The 23,806-nt window shown below is 44.0% G+C and overlaps 1 protein-coding gene across 4 annotated transcripts; it reads left to right on the forward strand.

The window, feature by feature from the left end:
• The first annotated feature begins 1,011 nt into the window (after positions 1 to 1,011).
• Positions 1,012 to 23,750, forward strand: IHO1 (interactor of HORMAD1 1). 4 transcript variants are annotated; one of them, XM_051788552.1, is made up of 8 exons: positions 1,012 to 1,125; positions 1,774 to 1,933; positions 9,021 to 9,180; positions 10,531 to 10,688; positions 12,557 to 12,605; positions 13,250 to 13,337; positions 20,581 to 20,684; positions 21,439 to 23,750. In XM_051788552.1, exons 2-8 carry the CDS (start codon positions 1,878 to 1,880, stop codon positions 22,744 to 22,746), a joined length of 1,923 nt encoding a protein of 640 aa, XP_051644512.1. In that variant the 5' UTR covers positions 1,012 to 1,125; positions 1,774 to 1,877; the 3' UTR covers positions 22,747 to 23,750. The 4 variants fall into 4 exon arrangements, with proteins under 4 accessions (XP_051644512.1, XP_051644515.1, XP_051644514.1 ...); XM_051788555.1 differs by lacking the exon at positions 1,012 to 1,125 and adding an exon at positions 1,160 to 1,255; XM_051788554.1 differs by lacking the exon at positions 1,012 to 1,125 and adding an exon at positions 1,263 to 1,363.
• Positions 23,751 to 23,806: the final 56 nt, after the last annotated feature.

Raw genomic sequence — 23,806 nt, forward strand, 5'->3', positions numbered from 1 at the left:
TATAGGACCCAGACGCACAGCAGTGCTCTTGGCAGCAGTGCCTTTCACTGGGCTGTACAACAGAGTCATAGGCAGTGCAGGAGCAGAACAAGGCTTTTATTTACTTAAAAAGTGCAATAATCATCAATATTCCTGTCAGCTTGGCTCTCTGGAGGAAGGTTTGCCTTCCAGTCCACAGCCACCTTGGACAGCCCAGCCATTATCCCACTCCTGAATCACGATCCAAGCTGTGATTCCCCACTCTGGTCCTAGAAAATCAACCTGTTGGATGCTCCTCATGCAGCTGAGAATTACCAAGTTGTCTTGCTAAATCTGAGCTATTTAAAGCAACCCTAGTGCTGTAATGCCAAGCAAAAACAATGCAGATAAGTCGCTCCAATAAGTTTTTTATGGGTAAAAGACCAGAATTTTTATTTTCTTTTTTAAATGAAAGCTCTATTTCTGTGGAATTTGATTAGGAAACCAGATATACACATCAGGAAAGCCATTATTTTGACACTTCTGAACTCCAGGCTGCCTTTAATATGAAAGGCAAAAGAGGATAAAGGGGAATGCAAGTATTTCCTCTGATCTATCCATGACTTAATGTCTACCTTATTTTTACAGTGATTTAGTGCTTATGGAGTATCTTCAGAGCCAGCAACAAAACATTTTAACTAATATTGGGATAGTTTTGAATTAAAGGAGGAAAAATCAGGCAAACAAGTGTGCCTGTTTTACATTCTTAAAGATGGAGGATACAGAAGCACAAGGGAAAAAAATCCAGTGAAACCATATTTGAGAATCTTTCTCTGGGGAATGTTTAGATGATGGGTTATTTTTGTCATACTTCTAATGGGTGAAATTGAATCATTCTGCATTTCTGCCAGAGATATTTACACGAGAGACCACACAGTCTCTGGGTATGAAGGAAATGAGCACTGTGGCTGCTGTTCTCCCACGGGAGGTGCCCTCAGTGTCCCACACTCCAAGCCTCCTCTTCCTCCCCGTGCCCTGTGATGACTCCCTGTGCCCAGGATTATGCTCCCAGGTGAAGGGCAAGAGCTGGCCTGTGGAGAGACTGGAGCTGGGGTTGATCCTGGGTCCATGGCCATGAGCTGAGAGCCAGATACTCCCACCTCTGAGGTGAGATCAAGGGATCCCCAGCTCGGGGTGACCCCAGGAACCCTCAGCCTCAGGGAGAGATCTGGGGACCCTCAGCCCTGGGGTGACCCCAGGGACCCCTCCAGGACCTCAAGACCCCTCAAGCCATGGGGTGAGATCTAGGGACCCCCAGACCTGGGATGAGATCCAGGGACCCTCAACCTGGGGTGACCGAAGACACCCTCAGCCCCAGGGTGACCCCAAGACCGTCTGCCTCAGGGTGAGATCCAGAAACTCCCAGCTCTGGGGTGAGATCCCAGGACCCCAGTCCAGGGTGACCCCAGGGAACCCCAGGCCCACAGTGAGATCCGGGGGCCCTCAGCCTCAGGGTGAGAGTCAGGCACCCCCAGCCCTGAGGTGAAATCCAGGAACCCTCAGCCCCAGGCTGAGCTCAGACACCCCCTAACCCTGAGGTGAAATTCAGGAACCCTGGGCCCTTGAGGCCCTCAAGGCCCCACAGGGTGGGCAGGCCCAGTGTGTGGCTGCCCCAGGCCTGTGGAGACCCTCAGGCCGGGTTTGTCTTGGGCCTGCAGGGCCGTGTCCTGCTGGGCTGTCCCCACGACCACAGGACACGGGAGACGCTGCCCCAAGCAGGGCTGGTCTCTCCCTCCATGTCCCTCCTCCCTGCAGGGCACTGTGGTGCCATGGCGGCCACCAGCGGGGACAGGCCATGAGGGCCGGGGCCATGTTGAGGGCCAGGGGCTGCCCGCCAGGGTGTCAGCCCTGAGAACAACATGAACTTCAACGTCTGGAACATCAAGGAGATGCTGAGCATGCCGACAGCCATGGGGTGAGTGTGAGCGTGGAGCGTGGGTTGACGGACAGGGGATGGGGCATGAAACCAAGCACATGGTGGGAGTGATGGTGAAGAGGTGAAACATGTCCAGAACTGATCTATGGCTGATTATGGGAGGCTAATGGGAGTTCATTGGTCTCCCCTGTGATCCTGTTTGTGCCCCCAGCCTGCCAGGAACTGCCACAGATCCACCATTGCTGGGGATCTAAAAGCTGACATTGTCTGGAAGCCGTACCCTGGTCCATTCGGGGTGTATTTGGTGAAGTCCTGTGACCTGTCCTTTTGTCATTAGATAGGTTAAATTTTTCTCTCGTCTGTGCAGAGGGCAGATAAAATGAAGTGTGATGTGCAATATTATTACACATCATGTAACTTGAAAATTATTCCATATCCTGCATTTATACGCATGGCTTGTTTTTTTCCCAGCAGGAACCAAAGAGCAGCTAGAACTCCCCACATCTACAGCCCATAGTGAAACAACAAATATTCAGATGTAAACATCTGAAGGGCAAATATGTAAGACAGGCTGCATTTTGTACAGCAGAGCATCACCTTTTGTATCACATGACTGAAAAAGACAGCGGGATTTATCCCCTGTTTGATCTCTGGAGAAGCTAATTGGTGAATTTGGTGCTCTGAGCCTCTGTTAGTTAAATAACCCACTTACATAACTAACTTGTTCAAATTCACAGTTTTAGTCATACTGTCTCTTTGGCCAGATGTTACCACAATGATGGATGATAATGAAAGCATAATAGTCATTTCCTTGCCCGTTATAAACATGTTTGTCATAGATATGAATTAATTGAATTTTGCACAGATGTAGGGGTCAAAGGGGAACCAATTCAGGGAAAAATTGTGTTTATACCTGTCATAGTTTTGTCTTTGTAACTGTGCATTACTTAATTCTATTGCATTCTTGGTATCTGCAGATTTACTGTGCTTGTTTGTTTGTTTGGGGGGATTGTTTGTTTTCATGAAGTTGTTTCTAAGTAGTTTGAAAACCTGAGACTTTCTTTCTGGTCAGAGACTGAGCAGGGGAAATTTAGATAAAATATAAAAATTACATATTATATACAAAATATATAATTACATTCTTATGTTATATATGACATATTTTTAAATACATAAATAATTCAGTGGAGTCATGCAATAGGAAAGGAAATGAGTGGAAGAAGTACAGGTGCCTGTTTGGAAAGGGATCACTTGAATTCCTTCCTCCTCCAAAGTATCCTATCAGCTACGAATTCTTCCCTTTTAACTCGTTTATTAATGCAGGAAGAAAATACATACAAGATTTTAACACCCACTCCTCAGCATTCCACATTCTTTACGGGGTCAAATAGGGCATAAAACATTACTGGAAATGCAGCTGGGCTTTTGGAGGAGTTAAGAAGGGGGAGAAATTCTCTGAGGACAATTAACTTTTTCATAAGGGAAGAAGAGTTTCCCATAGTAGTGTGTGAATGTGTGTGTGTATTTGAAATAGGGGAAAAAGGTGTTGATTATTTTTCCCTGGCTTACTTCTGTTACTAGAAACCTTTCCCATCACAGCAGGGTATGCTGTATAATCCCCAGAATACTGTCTTTCAGGGAGCTTCCAAAATGAAACATAAAATCAGCGTATAATCTAGGCAGAGTATGACTCACTCTGTGAGTTCTTTGCAAGTTTGAGTCAGGGTGTTACTTCTGAGAGCAGCTGCCACCAGGTTCCCAGGAAATGCAGAGCTTTGGTGATGCATTGCCCTCACGGCCACAGTTCTGCACAAGCCCGAGACTGCTCTGGGTTTTATTTGTTGTCTGTCAGGTTACAGCTTCTCTGTGACCCTGGCAGCCTGAGAAATAGGGTGGGGGGAACCAAAGTCCCTCTTTCACCTGGTTTTATGTATAAATATTGACATAATAGAGATCTTAGAAATTTATCAGAGGGAAGCTTGTCTAGTTGGACAATAATATCAGGGTGCTAGTGACTTAAGAGGGTGGGAGGGGGCCACACGACAGCTGTAATGGAAAAGCTTATGCTCAATTGAAGTGTATTGACAAACAACACAGTTTTTGTGGATCGAAATGCCAGACTTCATTAGGGAAAGTGCCGTGTTACAGCAGTGCTGCCGCCTGCCCAGCCAGGAGGGCTGATGGAAAAAGATCGCAGAGAATGCAAGAACAGCAGCCACAAAAGCAGCGATGCTTCAATCAGCCTCTGATCGACTGGATGAGCATCACCAGGGTGTGATGCTGAGGTACAATCTCAGAAACCATAAATGCCTACCTTGGCCAAGGAGCTCACAGGGGAAGAGACACGTCTTGCCTTAGCCTTGAGTTGAGCACAAGATCTACGTTCAGGCTATTTGCTCTTGTAGTGCTACCATGAGAGTGGCAGTAGGGAACCGGAGTCAGTATCTCTGCAGGAGCAGCAGAAGCCAAAAAATCCACTACTGTTAATTAAAAAAAGACACTGCAATAATAATAAGGAAGTTCATTAAAAATAAATTAAACTGTACAGCCAAAAGGGTTAAATGCTTGCCTGAGACATAAAGATTATTTAGACTTGATTATTTAGACTTGAAATTGAAGTTATGAGAAAACAAGTAACTTGCTAAATGCATAAAAGCTAATCATATACCAACTTCCAAATACATCAGAAGCAGAAAGCCTGCCAGAGAGTATGTAAGGCCAAGAAACTATGAAAATATAAAAGAAGCATTCAAAAGGGATGCTGGAAGTTAAAGCCTACTTGAGCCACTACTCTCTACGGCTTATTTCTGCTGTTGAGAATAACTTCCAAATTAAACAACCTCATTCAATCCATTATCCCATGAAATTCCATCCATTCCATCACAAGGTTGCATATTTTGAAGTTGCCTTAAGGTCCCAGAATAAGCAGAAAACGAAGGAGGCAGCCAGGACAAAGACCAGGAGAGCAGCTGTAAAATTCCAGAGCCTCCGAGGAATGAGAAACCAGGGCTGTAAGTGCAGGCTGGAAAATGGCTTCAGGCTGGAGTGAGGGGTGCAAAAAAACCCCCCATCTCCAAATGTCTAATCTTAATATGTGTGGGGATGCATTTTGTGGGAGCAAAAACGGCTGCTCCGTGGAAATCTCAATCTCCTCCTAAGGAAAGGACCCTGTTGCAACCGACAGCCAGCTCAGGACAAAGGGCTTGTGTGGTTTCCAAGGTGAGGGACGTCTGGGCAGTGTTGAATCACAGCCGAATGAATAATGGAGTGGCTCATAGAAAGTAAAAATGACCTTGAGGAATTAAAACAAGACCAGACAGACTTTCAGCCTGAAATCTGGAAACTGGAGGCAGTGTTTGAGCTGAATAACTGAGAGAGATTTTGTCGTGGTTAATGCATCAGGGCCAGCGTCAGAATATGTTTGTGGAAATTCCTTTTAGGATATGGTGAAAATGATAGGAAGCAGAATAATAATTTGCTACTGCGACTGTTCCCAGCGAAGAGATGGCAAATGGCTGGAGGCTGCAACAGCAGCTAAAACTCCTTTATTTAAACTCCTCCAGTTCCCCTGCACCCAAAGCCAAGGCTCATCCTTGCTCATTTGCTGGGTACATTGGCAGGTAGCAGATAGTGAGGATGAGAGCAGCATGGCAGAGCTAGAGACAGTTCCTATAGATACAGGCTAAAGCCAGGAGGAAGAGCAGGTGAACATCAGCTCCTAGAATTTCAATTGGGTTTGTTGTGATTCAGCCCTGGCCCCTAAATGAGGAGGAGCAGAAAGGGCTGGGAGATTTGCTGGAGGGGAATCAGGAGAAGAAAGACTTGATGACACTGATCCTACTCAAGGTTGCTACCAGGAGAAAAAGATCTCTTCTTTGGGAAAGAGGCTTTACTGCACTTTGAAGAAATGTGTCAGGAAGGTGTAAGTGAGCTTCACCCACAGCACTTGGGAAGAAGAGGGATGTTGGCACAGGTTCAGTGGAGATGACAGAACCACAGAAAATCCCTCACAGCAATGTTGCAGATAAATGTTATGTTGCAAATTATAGAAGTCTCAGATTGCTTTTCCAAATGACTCTTAAACCTTGGTGTTGGCACGTAAGGATGGATCCAAACAAGAGAGTAAAATTACCGGTTTTTAAAAAGACTGATAAGGCCTATGACAATTTATAGTTATGAATTTTTAGTTTGTCAATGTCACTAGAACATCCAAGATACACAAGAAGAGAGTATTTGTTGCATAGTGTGTTTTTGTTTGGGGAGGCAGAACCTTTGAATGAAAGGTGAACATTTGCATATGGTTGTGCTAAAATATTTAGAGTGGAAATCAGAACTTAGAAAAATGAAAGAAGTTCCCAAAAGATCTAACTCCTGTCACAGAGGGAGAATTCTAACTGACAACAGGGAAACAGAGACTGTGAAGATCTAGCTGACCCCTCAGATATGCAGAAGGCTGCAGATTTTTTAGATCACGCTCACATCACGAGAGAGGGTTGGAGCTGCCAATATTGCAATACCTGGCATAAAGCTAGGTGGAAAAAAGCAGTCGTTCCATCAGTCAGCAGCAGATGATTTACCATTTTTTGAGCTGACAAGAACTCATCTTACATATCTAAAGCTGGTTTTGCTTTGGACACACGTGCTAGTGCCAATACCATAGGAGTGTCATGGGCACAAACACACAGAGGATTTGGGGAATGGCTCGTGTTAGCAGAAAGCTAAAAGCTCTCCTAAGGTAAACTATTGCATCACTGGAGGGACTGCTAACTGGGATTGCATATCTAGGATGTTTCCTTGCTCTTTATAGGGAAGAGTTTATATTTAGGACAGGGCATGTATCCCTGCGGCTCAGGCATCCTGAAGGGAATGGTCAGGTGGTAAAAAGAGCTGCAGTTGCCTGATCATGGATCTGATCCCAGATCTGACCATGGTTGTCTGATCTCTCCATCAGAGACAGGTCTGGGCCAACCATGGCTAGGCTCCTGGCTTGCCCAGATGGTCTTGTTAGTTAATTAATTGCCAGCGGTGTTAAGCAAGGGAGAAAGAAATCCATTGCTCAGGGGAATGAGTGTATTCAAAAGAGACATCTGTTTTGTCTCCCCCCCTAATTTGCAGAAGTGCCATCATTCCTAAAGCAACTGCTGAGGTAGTGGACTTAAGACAGAAAAACTGGGCTTCAGAGCAGCCAGCAGCCGCCTTTGGTTGTAGTGGAGAGTAAGCCTGGGAAGTCACTTGGCTCATAAAGTCCTCTCAGCTCAATACTCCTCAAAATACTGGTCATAAAACCCTTTGTTACAAGAATCTTGTGCTTCAAGTATTAAGTGATGTGAAGGATCTGAGAAAACAAGCACATCGTGGGGTGTCATATTCACCAGTTGTAGCAGACACTTTCAAAGGGGGGTTGTCAAGACAGTAAAGCACTTAAGGATTATAGAAACCCTGCCTTAAACTAAGAGGGAGGTTTTTTGGCGAGAAGACAGGAGGATTTAGAAAACTGGTACAGAAGATGTGCTACTCACATTGCAGGCAGGGGCTCTGCCTGTGTGGGATCATGGCAGCCCATGTGCTCACATCTCTCCCCGACATCCTGGCTGTGGATTAAGAAAATTTATTTTTTTTTACAAAGCTTAGCTGAGATGGAAACAAGAAGCTGTGCTAGTAAAAATTATATTCAGATTTGGTGTCCAGAGAGAGATCAAGGGAGAAGTTTTGAATTCAGAAAGATTTATCAGGGTTTTTGAGAACCCAGAAACCCATACCTCATCTATTTTTGCCTGCAGCTCAGTGTACTCGGTTAGCTTAAAGCCAAAAGTATTAATATGATATTGTCAGTGACACCACTATATAATGAAGAGGGAGACTGAGCACTTCAAATACTGCTGCTAAATCCCTTTCCTGTTGTGTCTATGATGTTTGGGCTCCTTCCAAAACTGGGGATTAACCAAACACATCACTGCTAATAAATGTTGGGGTGATCATCTCTTGTTATACACATTAATTACTCTCCCATTCTGTCTCCTTTACTTGTATCATTTGATATGAAAGAAAAACCATAAGAGACTTTTTCATTAATTTTGGTCTCTAATTCCCAGCTCCAAAGGCAGCAACAAATCTCTCCTTCTTGGTAGCTCAAAAAAACCAAGAACTGAGAATATAAACTTGGCCAAGCTTTTCTTGTGTTTGGACCCAGCCTAAGCACTCTGCCAGACCTTGTGGATATGGAGCAATGGAATAGCGATAATTTAGACTGACAGAGGGTAGATTTAGATTAGATGTTACGAATAAATTCTTTCCTGTGAGGGTGGTAAGGCCCTGGCACAGGTTGCCCAGAGAAGTTGTGGGTGCCCCATACCTGGAAGTGTTCAAGGCCAGGTGGGATGGGACTTCGAACAACCTGGCCTAGTGGAAGGTGTCCCTGCCCATGGCAGGGGCCTTGGAACTAGCCGATCTTTTAAGTCCCTTCTAACCCAAACTGTTCTATGATTCTATGCGAAAAATGAAAAAAATGTGTATTTTTGCTAACAAAAAATTGAAGGTAGCCTCCAACACAATGAGAAGCAGTGCAGCTGTGCAGAGAAACCCTTGTCTGAGGGAAGGTGGTCCTGTGCCGTAAGCCTAGTCCATAAAGAAGGAGATGACGTGTCTCTGAAGAGGAGTACAATCAGAGCAACACAGCACAAAGTCAAGGCTAGCTGGGAAAAATTTATTTGGGCAATGTCCAGGGAAAAGAGGAGCACTTTTGAGTAGCATGTTACTATGTTTGAAATATTTCTAACAACTCAGATCAGTTCGTCCAGACATACGCTACCCATTTATTTGTTGTTCAAGTGTGTCAGACTTAAGGCATCTGGAGAATAAATGCCCAAGAAACGTCAACTATTAGTCATAAAGTTTTATTCTGTTGGAATAGCCCTCCAAATACCCAGCACCTGAGTTACAACAGAATTTATTATTCAGAGTAGTTGAAAGAGAGAGACCCAGCACTGGCTAGGAGCAAACCCCAAGGTGTCTCTTTAACATATTGGGGTGGGCCATGATTGAGCGGTTCCAGCAGGCCATGTAGGGAGTTCCATTTGACCTTTTAATTCCTTCAGGCTCATTCACACCCCTCTCCACCCCATTTCAGGCCTAACAAGTGTTCCATGAGGAGCGGCACTGCCAGTGACTACTCGAGTTTGAGCGACTCTCAGCTGCTCTTCGGCTCCCAGTTCTGCCCGGAGAACGTGCAGTCGGCAGCGGCACTGCTGGAGCTGGGCTCGCAGCCCGGACAGCAAAACTCCCAGGACGTGAGTCTCGCTCTCCTTCAGCCCTGTTCAGGCACACAGCCACCATTCAAAGTTAATGGAAAATCCTGACATCAGGTGGTAACATTTGCAAGTGTCGGTAACTGCTGGAATCAAGTTATCTTCTTGCTACGTATATATATTTACTGTGACAAGACAAAGTAGCAGCCTGGTAGGATGAAAACCTGATATTCATAACAGATTACTATAAATTGTTATTGAGATAGGTATTATTTTCTTCAATCACATTTTGAAAGTTACTAAAATAATATGAAATTATTCTTGAGTTAAAGTCTTTAGACCACCTGCCTAGCCAAGCTAGAATATTACATCTATTGCTCGTTGAAAAATGCTGTGTTTCACTTCCTTAGTTTTCTGCAAGAATGACAGAGCTGCTCAGTATTTATTTCCCTGGACTGGCAATGACCTTGCTGTATTGTTGTTATGGGAGATGAATGATTTTGGACTGGGGTGAAGAGCTTCTATGCTTAAAATCTTTCTCCCAGAGCACATGGTTTCTGATGTTACTAAGCTCACTGAAATAGGTTCTGCATTGCTAACAGAGAGCACCAGATCTGAATAAATACACCTGAGAGGAAAGATTAGGAAAGAGCAGTGGTGCCAGCTTGGTGGCCCCAGGCTGTCCTTCAGTTCCAGATGCTGTCTGCTGTCCTCTGCATTTTGCTGAGGAGCAGCTTTTCATCAGACACAAAAAAGGAAATTCACTCTTTACAAAGGAAAAAATGAATGGAATTTGCATTTTCTTATGTTTTAAAGAAAAGGCATTTCCATTTTGGTCACAGTGTCTGGAAATTTTGTAGAATGAAGCTTTCATAATAACATTAAATTTCTTGTTCTGAAATGTGTATTGAAGCATGTGAAAAATTCATCTACAGTCTGTCGATGTTGCTATTTGGCAGCAAAATTATGTCCTCCACCAGGAAATTCAATGGGATTTTCTTTAGATTCCTGTATAGGGAGCTTCTTCTGACAACTTCAACTTTTCCATAATTCCAGGAACACTGGAATTCATTTATAGTCTCTGTGTTGAACCAAGAGGGAAAACATCTACACACCTTATGATTGTAACAAACTGGAAATCCTCAAAATGAGAGAAAAGCCTGAGTCTGGAGGAGTTTGGGCTGAGTCTCAGTTCCACAGGGAGTCAATCTAACCAGGCACACTAAATGAACCATAATCTCATGAAATTCTTAATCTCCTCGTCCAATCTAATCTGTCACATCCAATCACTGTGATCTCTGTCTGCAAAGCATTAGGTACACAAACGGGTTTTTCTAATTAATGTTCTGATTATTTTTATACTTCAACATTTTTCTTTTGTTTGTGCAACAGAGTGAGCCCAGTATTTTTACCAAATACCAGACAAAACCACAGTTATTTGATGAAGAAACAAGAGACAAAGGTTTACTTAATCTTAGCACAGGAAGAGTGAAAAGTGTCTTGGAAAATTTTGAAGTGAATAAGAACAAAATAAAGGACAAATATGACCGGTATGTAGACATCCATTGGAAATTCTTTCTGTGCCGATGGTTATCACTCCCTGCAGCTCCTTCTTCCCCTCTTACAAATCATACATGACAAAGCTGCATATTTCTCCAAGAAAAGTATCTTTCCAGGTTTTAAATAATTTCTGATTGGAAAGAGTCACAGGATAAGAGAATAGGGTTTATTTACAATGTGATTTATGTAACACAGTCAGCCATAAGCCCCGAGGAATAACAAAACACTAACCTGAATTTACCTTTGTCCTTCTTTTTTTAATCAGTGGGATTTTTTTTCTTTATTGATTCTCTGTGAAAGTTTTTATTTCTCAGAATTTCATAGACTGTATGAGGACTGATCAAAGGGACTCCGAGGCCAACCTTCACATTTGGGCCAAATGGGAGGATTGCCAAACACACCTCTGTACAGATTGCACCTTTATAAACCTGTACATATCTCTAGAATTGTATTTGTATACAAGGTTTTTACGTGGTTTTTTTTTTTTTGTAACAGACAAGTGTAATTTGCTAATGTAATTTGCATCTACTCTTTGTTAAATGTCAAGAATTAAATGTACATGTAGGTCCTAGAGGACTTTAAGGAACAAGCTAACCATTTGAAGCTCAAAAATTAAAGATGGCAAACTCCCCAGTGCACCTATAAATAATTCTTAGCACATTAGTTACATTTTATAATGTACCATCCACAGTGAAGAGTGTTTTTATTAAAAGCCTTTGATCAAATCAGGCTATGCATCTCTCTCGCCTTTGCAATGGGCACTATGCTTCTGATAAGGCAAAATTGACTCTCTAGTGCCTATTAGAGAAGAGGAGGATTTTTGTAAGTGAATTATATGAAATGAAAAAATAGTTTTAAATGTTTAGGCAGCATTCATAATTACCCTTTATTTTTTCATTAAACGGATTATGCTCCTTCCTACACTCCAGGCTCACTCCCAGATTAGAAACCTGTTTGTAGAGATAGCTATATTATCTTTGCAAAGATAAGAGTATAATTTATCAATTTGTATCCCCCGCAAGTTTGACTAAGAAAATTAGTATCTTCCTTTCCATAAAGCTAGAGAGGTTTCAGAAGCACTGCCTAATTCTCACAACTAGAATCTACCCGGCCTCCATCTTTTTGGTTGTTGTGATTTGCAACACTAAATGATTGACTTAAACTGACTGGAACCTTCAGAGAGGAAAAAGGTTATCACTTTGCTTAGCAACCACCCGTGCATTCGGGTGTGGCTGGTTAATCATGAATAAAGCCTGGTTCCTGATAGGCTCGCACAGCTTAAAAGGATGGATAACAGAAACCACAGGCTTAATCTCAGGAGAAAAGGATTTTCAGTATTTGTTCTTCCTGACTTGGGCTTTGTTGAGGCTGGAGCTTTTCCTGTGTTTTTCCCACAGTTATTTTAGTCCAAATATAACACCATGTATCACAGCAACTGGCACATCACCTCCGTCCAGGCTGGGTCCTTCCGGAGCAGATAACACAGTGATAACACCCCAGGAGCTAATGGGCAGTTGGGTAAATGCCAACTAAAACTTCTGAGAGAGTCATGAATGCTAAGGCAAAGTATCAGAGAGTAAAACCCCCATAATTTCATGTATATTACATATTTGTGCATGTGTGTCCATGCATTTTTTCTTACTCTTCAAAGCAGAGGCCATGCTTTCCTAAAACAACTAAGGTGACTTTGAAGGGTTATGCCTCCTGAAGTAACCATGTTTCTGTGCTTTCATTATACACTACACTGTGCCTTGCAGTGTTTCATGTCTCATTTTTACTATGATCTTTTCAATTTCTGTACACTCCAGTAACTTACATGTCTGGTTTATACTTGTTGGAGTTTTTTTTTTCATTTTAGTGAGGTCCTAAGCGCCTTTATTTCCAGTACCAAAGACAGGCTTCAAGGGGTAAGTTATTTCAAATTCAGAATGTAGAATAATGAAGAGTTAGAAATGCTACAGAATGTTCACTTTCTCTCCTTTACTGTGCTGATATTTAAAATATATATCTTGAGCACTCGAATACTTTAAACCAACAATTGGAAATTTTTTTTGCATACACCATTGTCTTTGTGGCCTGTCCTTAGGATTAAGGTCTTTAGGGTCTTCCCTCAGAGCCAGCAGTGGAATTTCTCTGGATTTCATGAACAAAAACAAACTGTAGTGACTATCTGCAAATATCAGCTCTTTTTTCCTTCTACCTGAAGAAAGTAGTCTGTTCTCAGGATTAGTCAATGTGTTCTGAAGGTGAAGGTCTGTCCCTCAATACTTTTATAATTAATTTGATTAGTTATTATTAATGCTATTTTACAGACCATTATCTTTTTTTTTTTAATCTGTTAAGATTTCATGAGCCTTTTGAACAATTCCAGATCTCCTTTGGGATTGCAACCAACAGCTGGACAAATTGTTTCAAGATAGATAAACAATCATTTTCAGACTGTTCCATTCCATGAGTTGCTGTCATTGTTCTCTGGCATCTGGTGCTGTGATTTTGCAAACAAAGAAAAGGCAATGCATTCATTTTTTCATTTACCTTTGGTTTTTTGCAGCTGCAAGCACGCTTGGACAAGTTTGAAGAAATGTCTGATTCCAGATACAAATCCATTTTGGTTCACCTAGAAACCCTTTCCAAGAAAAGTAAGTCCTTCCTGTGTTTCTGTTAACAGCAGAGGGCACAGTCAAACTGCTGAATGTCAGCCTGTTGTCTCCAGGCTGGGGTGAACTGGGCAAGTCATGCCACCCACAGCTGCTCTCCCTAAAGGAGGAGAGAAAATAAGACTTATCCATGGTATGGACTTGTCTATTTTTCCATTCTTGCTCTCTTATTTTCTCCCTTTCTCTGCTCTCCTGTACTTAGACACTGTACACGCGTAAATGAACACACCTCTCTGTTTTTGTATTCTGCCCTGGAGTATGATCATTTTTAGACTATCTGGAGCACTAATGGAACATGCAGTAAAAATAACTTAGATATTTATATCCTGAGTATCCAGTTTCAGTTTTTAGGGCTTTCTCAGATTTTTGTGTGTTAGTTTGAAGTCTTCAGTCGTTCTTCTGGGCTTGAAATGACTGTATTTTGGCTGTGAGCAAAAGTAGTACTGCTCATTTCTTGAATGAGAATCACACAGTGAAGCACACTATTGCCATGATAAAAAGGTGACCCCCAAAATAGCCAATAATATAAAATATTTTTGAACAACTCTGAGGTGGATAATCACAGAAGCCTTTACCAAGGGAAAACACTTCAAGAAATTGTTTCTAATTTGGCTTAGATCTGAATCTTTGAGGGTACCTTAATTTTTAATGCTGTCGTGATGCTTTATCGATACCCTGTCAGGACTCTGCTCAGAGCTTGCCTTGCTCTATACAAGAACAAGAGGCCAGTTCCAATACATGCAAGAAAGGTGAATTGAGTTATACCTTGTGAGATGAAGGCAGCAGACCTTCATAAAAGCACGATAGTATTCAGTGTGGGGGCAAAATGTGGCTTGCACGAAGCACATCTTTGACAGATACCCTTTAAGTCAACACAGCCCTTTCAGGCAAAAGGAGTGGAGCCTGGTGCATTCTGCTGGAGGCTGTAATAGCCTGTACATTTGAAATACCAATCTTGTTGTACTAAGAACACTCCTTTGCTCTGCTTGGCAAGTGCTCTTGGTGGGACCCTAAAGTAAGCAAGAATCTGTCTGCTTTGGCCAGCACAACAAGCTCCCTATTACACATTTTCCCACCCCCTAATTACTTCAGTGCCTCAACTTGTCCACTCTGCAGCAGGACTTTGCCTAATTTCACATACCTCATGCACAGAAATTGTTGTCATGGCACTGAAAATCAAATCTATTGTTCACAACTCCCCCTCTTCATTCCATACCATTTACTCAGCTGTCCTCTTTCTTCTCCATATCCATTTTAAATAAATGTGCCTTGAATGAAATGAGAAACCTCCCAGAGGTGCCTGCTACTAGATTTTCAAGGCAATTGAAAAGAAAAATTGGCACTTTCTGTAATGCATCATGCTGCAGAATGTTGAATATATAATGAAAATCATCACATGCTGCACAATGTTGGTTTTTTTTTATTTCTGGGAGTTTCATCTGTCAATGCTTAATTGCTGATAAACACTGTCATTTGACTGGTATCACAGTGATGGATAATTAAGTTCCCACTAAATAAATACCTGCACTAGTGCCTTGAAAAGATCCTAGCTGAAGCTATTCCCTTGAAAAACTGGTATAAAATTCCAAAACATAGGTGATAAAGAGCTAAATTCAGAGCTGATAAAGCTCTTAATGTCAGTGGCTGATGACACAGTACCTGGGGATGCTGGTGACACAGCAGAGACATGGTGAATCACTGGAAGTGGAGGGTTTCACATGTAGGAGAGGAATGAAGAAGATGAAGAGAACTATTGCACCAGGACATTCCAACAGCTTTGAAAAGCAAAGAAAGGTGGAACTGGAAAGCAAGTCTGTCTTTATTAAAAGCTTATATGGAGTATCACAGGCTGCATTTATAGCAGTGGGTAGCAAGCACATTTGGCACAGTCTGCATAGCCATGGGGTGAGGAGAAAACAGAAAATATTTTTCAAAATGTATTTCCAAAGCATTTCCAAATGCTGTTGGGTTGGCATGCTCTGTGCAGGAAGATTTTTAAAAAATGTTTTCTTTTGTCCATATGTGCTTGCACACAGTGGATAGAGCTGTGTCTGGCACCGGAGATGAGACAAGATTTGCCTGAGCAGCTTCCGCAGAGACACAGCTGCTCTGAGCCTTGCTCACATCTTGGTGTGCAGTGCACAAGGATGTAAAGAGGAAGGCAGACCCTGTGGCCTCAGTTCTTCCACCTTATACACAGTTTCTTTGGTTGACCTGCCTGCTCATCATTTGCTCTTTCCTTCTGGTTTCAGCTCCTGTAACTCGTTTCTTTTCATATTTTTCTCATTTTAATTTATATACCCAGGCTTTTATCAAAGCTTTCTATTTTTTATACAAACCCAATTTTCACCACTCAGCCCTCTCTGAACTGCTTTGCTGTCCTGGTATCTGATAGTTCCAGCTGTGACAGCTCCTAATAGCCATATTCTCTGCACCACCTTGGCTCCATCGCACATGAGCAGCATCCTTCCAGCCAGCACACCGCAGGCAGTCCTCTGACGCACTGCCAGCAAGGGTGACAGAATAATGTGCAATGTGTCACTTACAGAGGCACGAGCTGATGCAATTCTCTGATAGGATCCAGTGCCTGGTAGGAAAATTTCAAACATGATTTGTTTCCAGACTCCCCAGGCCCAGCAGTTGCTGGCAAGATTTCTAGGGCAAATCACTGTTTTTAGAGCGATGCGATTTGAGCTTGTTTACTGTGAACAGTATGGTCCAGACTGGGACATCCAGTCCAGACTACCTTACATTCTGTGTGAATTGAAAAGTCAAAAGGTTTGAAACTGAATAAAGAAATGGTTTTTTTACATGTAGCTGCTAACTAGATGTGCACTGACTGACAAAGTTGTTGATGTGCGGGACTTTAACCAGAGTCCAAAACACCTCAGCATGGATGGTGAGAGGAAGTGTGGTTGCTCTGGTGGAAATTGAAACCCCTCATTGCTCAGGGCTTGGAGCACTGTGTGCTGTAGCACAGGGTGAGGTCAGGGGCAGCTCATCCCACAGTGCACTGATGCAGGTGCTGTCTGATGCGCTGTGGAAGAGAACTCAGGCTAAGCCAGCACAAACCTTCCAGCTGACTGCTCAGAGTATATCCAAGCAGGATACAGCTGTCTGTCCCACCCACTGTCAAAGCTCCATTGCTGCCCAGGGAGAACACAGGGCTCTGGTGAGCTGCAGAGCTGCCTTCCCTGCTCGTGCCTCACCAGGTTTATAAGACCTCCTACTTCCCCTACTGAACCTGGGCGTGGGGGAACCAACCTCTCTCCAAAGTGTTATTTAAAGCCTCTGTGCTGTCAGTGCCAATCTCAGGATGAGCTGCACAGAGGATGATAGATAGGCATCAGAAGCAGTTGCTGTTTAATATTCCTAGGCTGGGAGGCTGGCACTCCCTCCCTCGGCTGCTCAGGCTGTAGTTTTCAGCTGCTGGGAGTGCAGCTGCATCTGGGTGCAGGCTGATTTGCAGGGAACCCTCTGCAGCACAGGGTGGCAGCCCTACCCCGAGGTCCTACAGCCTTTTATCTCATGCCAGATTTCACATTCCAAATGTTATTACTGTAAACCAGTAGCATCTGAAGAAAATGGTACAACAAATCAAAACACAGCGATGTTCCCGTTTGTAAAAAACATGCTTTGTTTAAATTACCTCAAGAGAGGCACAAGTCTGTGCATGTCACCCATTAACCGAGTAAAGATTTTCTCTCTATGATCAAGTTATTCAATAACTATCTGCTGCAGGGTTTATTTGAAGAAAACCTCCTCTGAAGCAGCCATTCTTGATCATTCTCAAAGGCAAGACATTTGACTAACAGAGTTCTTGATCTGATCTAGTTTGGCCGTCTCAATGCCTATTTTTTTAAGTCTCTATTAACATCCATTTTTATTTTGTTTGCTACTGTTTGACAAGTCTGAACACTTCTCTGGTATGGAAGTAGGGAGGGAAGGAGAGTGCCCCTCCTCTGTACTGAGGTTCCTTTTCTGCAGAATACTCCTACACGTACAAATGAAACGCACTCAAAAGGCTGGCTGCTGGTTGCTTGCCTGCAGCGTGCTGTGCTGAGTCAAACGTATGTGCAGATCACAAGCCCAGTGGATGCAGGACTATTTTTAGACTGAGGATACTATGTTGAAGAAGAACAGACAGACTGGGGAAACTAGAAAGTTTTAAAAATAATTCTGAGCTAAAATTAAGCATATGGAGAAGAGCAGCAAGCCGTGGTAGGCTTGCGGATGCTGCCCTTTCTGTGTCTTCACTATGCAGAGATGGAAGGTGATAAAGTGACATGAAAGCAGTTTCCTCCTTGAGTCACTGCTGCTTTCCCCCTCTTTGTAGGCTGGCAGGCTCCCCAAAAACTTGTTCTTGGATTGAAGGTAGCCCTCAGGTCCAATCAGGGAGATGCAAAGTCTAAAAGGCCCACTCAAACATTCACTCCCCCATTACAAACCCATTCTGCAAGTCATAGCTTTCTAGATTTATAAAACAGTCTAAATCTGTCAGAGCAAAAGACTAAAAGCTTAAAAATGACAACCAAATTGCCTGCAACAGCAGAAAACATATTAGTTGAAATATGTGCAGATAATCCTCAGAAATCAGCCACGCTCCTATGGAGAACAAGGCAAAGCCATGTGGTGATGGGCATCCTGAAAAAATGGAGAAATTCCCCCCAAAACCAGATCTGGGAGGTGGTTTAATTCAATGTGTGTGAGGAAGACACATGGATGAGGCACCTGCGGGTTCCTTCTCCCTAATGACAGCACTGCGCCCAAGCAACACCCATTTGGAGGAAGGCAAAGTTAAAAATACAGCTTGGCACAGGAGTTCCCTGGTACTGGGAGGCAGCTCTCAGCAGCACCCCATCCCAGCATCTCCAGCCTCGTGCCACCACACACCTCTGCTTTGCGTGGCTGAGTGAGACCAACACTTTCAATCTCCTTTCATAAGAGGAGATTACCATGTAAGCACTTAATTATCCTGGAGCTTTTCTCTGCCCATGTCTCAGTTGAATCTCTTTTTTTTCCTTGCACAGCTGGGACTGTATGCAGGCTTCCAGACATCCTGGGGTCCACAGCAGTTGTGTCAGCCAGAGCCTGTGCACCACCACATAGCACACTGCCCTGTCTCACCTGTAACCCCTGGTGCTGGCATTTGCATCTTTGTGTCGCCTGCTAATTACCTGAATGCCCTCTGGCTTTTGCACCCAGGTGACTACAGCAGATTTTAAGTGTGTTTGGCTCATGAGCAGGCCTCGAGAAGCACCTTCCAGAGCCACCTCGTCCCCTCATGCTACCCTGAGCAAGAACTGATGTTTTCCCTTTAAATGAGGGTTATTTTTTAAGTTTCCTGTTATTTTTTTCTCTCTCTCTTTTTTTCATAATACATGACAATTTCCACTGAAAAGCTTTGTCTGAATCTACAGAAAGCCCACTGTGTTGCCTTTGTCTAAGAAGTCACCTACCTTGTGACTTGTGCATTGTCCTAGGGCATTACATTACCCTGATACAATCCACTTTTTCCAATCTTGTTCCATTTTATTCCATTTCCTTCCATGTCTTTGAGTACTTTTCCCCTTAAAGCCTGCTCTAAAACCTTGCACCATAAGATCAAACTACTAAGCCTGTAATTGCTCAGATTTCTTTCCTTTCTTCCTTCACAAATGTACCTTTTTTAAATGTCCCTGTTTTTTCCCAGAAGCAAAGCCTACAATTATTTTCTGCCCACCTCTCCCTAATAGTTTTTAACTCTTTAACCAATTCCATCTACAGTTTGACAGAAGGGCACAGCTCACTGAGATAATTAAGTCCCTACAAGCTTAATGAAAATAGCTGAGCATGAGGAGAAGGGATCCCAAGTGCCCTGTGGCTCTGCAGACTGTGAGCACAGCTCTGCAGGGCGAGAGGTGCTGCATTGAGGAGCTGAGATAAACACTGGGTGAAGAGGAACAGCTTCATCCAGGCTCTCAGCTCCATCGACACCAAAGTCAATCAAACACTTTGGATCTGTAGCAAAAGAGGATTCATTAATTGCAGAGCTCTTGTAGCCACTTGTTTAAATGTAGGCTTTATTCTGCTTTTTCCTCAAGTGTGCAGTGCTAGTCCATGAACCAGGATTTCAGTTATCCTGGTCCATTGGTTTGGCAGTGCTTTGCTTTAGCAAGAATGCTTTGGATCCTGTTTTTTCCCAGCCAGCCAACATTCCACCCTAACCACACTGGCTGTACACACCTTTCTGCAGCCTTCACAGGAAAGACCAGACATGTTTAACTCTTTCTCTCTGCTCTTTCTCAGCTCTTTGTCCTAATTTACAATTTTAAAGGAGACTTCTATAAGATTCCTAAGGAGTTTTCATCTCCACACACACTGCAATTTGTGTTCCCATCCTGTAGCATATTAGGCACGACAGTGGTTCCTATAAGAGTAATTGCAGCTGCATAGGGGGAGTTATATTCTTATCCAATCATATAACCTGAATTCCTGGGGTTTTATCAGTTTTTCAACAAGACTGACTGAAGCCAAGAGCATCTTGCTCCAATTTAGTACCCTCCCAGGGAGCCTGTGCCCCCACAGGACACTGCTGGGGCCCCCATTACCAAGTGCTGAGTGCAGCTGCCTGGTTCAGGCAGTTTCTGACCCTCTCTCTTCCCTTGCCCAGCAAATGGAAATCCCAATTCTTTGCTTCATCGTTTCCCACTATCCCTTCCAGCATTTTCCCCTCAGTCGTCAGCCTCCTGTGCATTTCTGAAACAGTTTCTCTGGTTGCACTTCTTAGCCATTAACCTCTCACATCTCCATTCTGTTCAAGCTCCCACTTACCACCAGCTGGTTGCAGGAAAGGGCTGGTTACGCTGGGATGGGTCAGCTGTACTGGGGTCCCCCTGCCTTGGCCATGCCTGTTGTGCAGCTGGCAGACAACTAAGCCTCAGCCTTCCCTGCACTGAGCCTACCAAGTACTGTGGCTTTGCGTAGCCTTTCCTCTCCAGCTGCCACATTAACAGAGCACAGTAAATGAGGTTTGGCCTATGTGCAGCATCTTACAAATTTCAAGTGCCTTGCATTAAACATCCACCCCATTGTTCATGGCCCGAGGCACGGGGAGATCGCAGCGGGAGAATCTCTGTGGTGATTCATGCCAAGACGTGGAGGAAGCAGCAATAGTATTGATAGTACTTTATTCACATTTACAAATGAAAGACCAAATGTGTTTTTTATTGATTTCCCTGTTTAGTGGAAGATGCTCTTCAAAGTCACCGTGACTCTGTACTGAAAGCTCTGAGAGACAGAAGCCAAATGGAGCAGGCACTGCTGGAGATGGAGGGGAGACTTGCAGCCGTAAGTGCAAAATTAATCTTTTATTCTGAATCCTCATTCTGAATTTCTCACACTTCTTCAAAATACTAACTGAATATTAAATTGCCTTCAGATGGTGGATTATAAAGCTGACTGCTCTAGTTATAATGAAGGGGGAAAGATGTATTAAAATGCTAATTCTAGGCCAGATACTGATGGATGCTTACCCAACCACTGGCTAACAGTGCTGTAAGCTCTGATGAAGCCCTGGTCAGTAAGACAAGAGCCCAACAGTGCCCTGTCGTGGCAGACCACGACAGAGCACTCACTGCTCCCTCACCTGGCACATGCCTTTGCTGGAGGAGGTGCATGCCCGTGAGGGGAGAGCACTTTGCAAAAGTGCAACACCTTGTCCCTTCAGTGAGGTGTTTCCCAGGGAGAGGGGAAAAAAGAGGTGAAAACAGAACAAGTGAGTGTCAGAGGCATAAGAATTAGTTGTCAGAGACCTCCTGGACAGGTCTGGTTTCTCCAAAGGCCTGCTGTAGGAATTGCTTTTGGCAAGGATGTGTCATACCAGTGATGAGAAGGCAGTGCTCCTGGGAGAGGGGGCACACAGTGGGTTAGGGGTGTGCTTCTGTTCCAAACCTCTCACTTTGGTGGGACAGTTTGAGGATACACAGGAAGATACAGATTGCTGATCTTTGAATCAAACTGACACATGGTACCTGAAACTTTCTTATTATTGTGCCTTTTCATGTATTGCTTACTGCTTCTGCTCTGCTTGCTGCTTCCCCAGAAAGATGCGGAGATTTCAGATGTGAAATCCAGTGTTCAGCTGCTGAAAGAGGGTCTGGAATCACTGCCAGCCCAGCTGAATGACCAGCACCTGAAGCTGTGTAAAGAACTAGACTTCGTGAAGCTCTCTACTGCCTCAGCTGAGCAGCACACACCTGTGCCTAGTGCCAGACTGCCCCCTCACATGACAGATAACTCTTCCCAGACCTCCCCTGGCCCGTGCCAGCTCCCTGTCCTGGATGAGGAGCACCCATGCCAGCCCTGCTGCCGAGGCAGCAGGGTTTGCAGCTGCTCAGGCTGGTCTCATTTCCACTGCATGACAGTGGGGGAGCAACACAGACACTCCCCTGGGAGGAACCAGATCACTGAGGATGGCACCTCTAAGGGTGCAGCCTCAGGAGGCAAAGCCATTGCTACAGAGGCCTGTGACGGAGCAAACACCTCTTTACAGAAGATGAAATATGGCTTGGAGACACAGAGCTGTGCTACCCATCCTTGCATGTGCCGGGCTGACAGTAACTTTTTGGGGGGCAGTCAGAAGAAACACTGTCCTGTACCATTGGAAGCGCCCCTACCAACCCCACGGAGGAAGGCGTTCAGGAGAGGCACTGGAGGGTTTGAAGCCCTGACACCGTCACAGCAGCAACAGCCTCAAGGTTGCCACCAGTCTGTGTGGAAAGCTCCACCTGAGCAAAAAGACAGCAACAGGTCCACAGACCACAAGGTGCAGAACGCAGCTGTAGGCAACAAAACAAAACAGAGTCCAGGAAGGATCCCCTGGAATAAAGCTGTAGGGAGGAAGAAAGCATACCCTGCTAAGAGGAAAGGCGAGCTCTCTCGATGTGCTGACAGTGGGCTGAAGCAGAGGAAGGCAAATGGGATTATTGAGTTGGAAAGCTCCAGAAAAAATTGCTTTCCCAGATACTTGGTTGATCTCAATTCAGAAAGCTCTGACCCGGTTTTCGCAGCTCGCCATCAGCAGATCCTCAGCAGCGCTCAGCCAGGGCTTACAGAGAATTTCCCACCAGTGCCATGCTCTGATAAAAGCCTGCAACAACGTGCTAGCAGAAGAAAGAAAAGTTTGGAAATTAAAAGAAGAGTGAATGTTTCCACCGTAAAAACGTATATCTTGGATTCCTCTCCTGAGGGGAATATATTATCCCTATGCAGCACAACAGATGTAGAGCAGATGAGCTGCTTCAACCTCCGAAGCCCCTCAAGCTCCAAGAAACCACATCCTGCCAATCCGCTGGCTCAGAAGAACCCAACCTGTTGCTCTTTACTGTTTGATAGTGATTCTTCTGATTGAAGGGGTCATGTTTGGAGCCCTCAGTGCAGGCTTGGCCATCTCAGTTGCAGTTTATTCTTCTAGGTGTGTTACCTGCTTAGCCAGAGGTTCTAAAGTGTTATTGCCCAGTTTGAGATATTGCAAGAGACTATGTGAGGACAGCTCTCCCCTCTCCTGGAGCTGTATTACTTTATCTCCCTGCTCCCACCAGAGATGCCAAGGGCTCCAGTTACCATTGTATTTACACACTTGCAGAGTCTGCTGAGACATTCCCAGGGAGGAGAGATTTGGCAGAGCACAGACGGGCAGCTCAGTCAGATTTGGCATTGAGATTTACTGGAAACTTTTCAACTTTTCAATGTAATGCTATCTCTGTGGCCAGAGGCTTCATTCTGTTTCTCACCCATAGTCTCTATGTTGGTTTGTTGTGTAAAAGTTCAGGTTTTTAGTTCTGGAGGCAGTAGTAGTGTTGTTCTGGTTGATTTCAATAAGGTTCAGATTTGTCCCAGGAGCTGTTTGTGAACTTTGGACGGGGACCAGTTCAGCTGAGGAAAACCAAATCCCAATGTCTCAGGTTCATCGATTATTGAATTTCTTCTCCTTTTAGGCTGAAAATTTCTTGGCCTCAGAAATTTCAGGAAATTATTTTGTTTCTACTTTTTTTGTATTTGTATCTCTTGGCTGATTAAGGAATTCTCCAACGTATCCTTTTCAAGGGCAGTGGTTCTCAAACAGAGGCCAAAAGATACAATGTTCAGATCCAGCAGATGACACGTTGGACAGCCGCTATTCCCACAGAGAACTCTTTCCATGGTACCCAACTGTGACTATCAGTAGCTCCCACTGCTTCAGCCATTTGCGTCAGCTTTGATTTGATTTGAAATCTTACCAGTAAAAAAGCATTTTGATGTTCACAAAAGCAAATTTGTGGTGTTGCCACAAATCTAAATGATCCAGCTTTGTCATCCCGGCTTTAATAAACTCTTTGTGCTGTCACCAAAGCCCATTTTCTCTGTGTTGGTTTTTCAGGAGAGTCACGGTCCTGTTCAGTGGGAGAGTGGGCGGCTCCCCTGGAGCCGTG

The sequence above is a fragment of the Manacus candei genome, unplaced genomic scaffold (assembly GCF_025592945.1).
Source record: "Manacus candei isolate 608988 ecotype Guabito, Panama unplaced genomic scaffold, ASM2559294v1 h1tg000025l, whole genome shotgun sequence".
NCBI classification, from domain to species: domain Eukaryota; kingdom Metazoa; phylum Chordata; class Aves; order Passeriformes; family Pipridae; genus Manacus; species Manacus candei.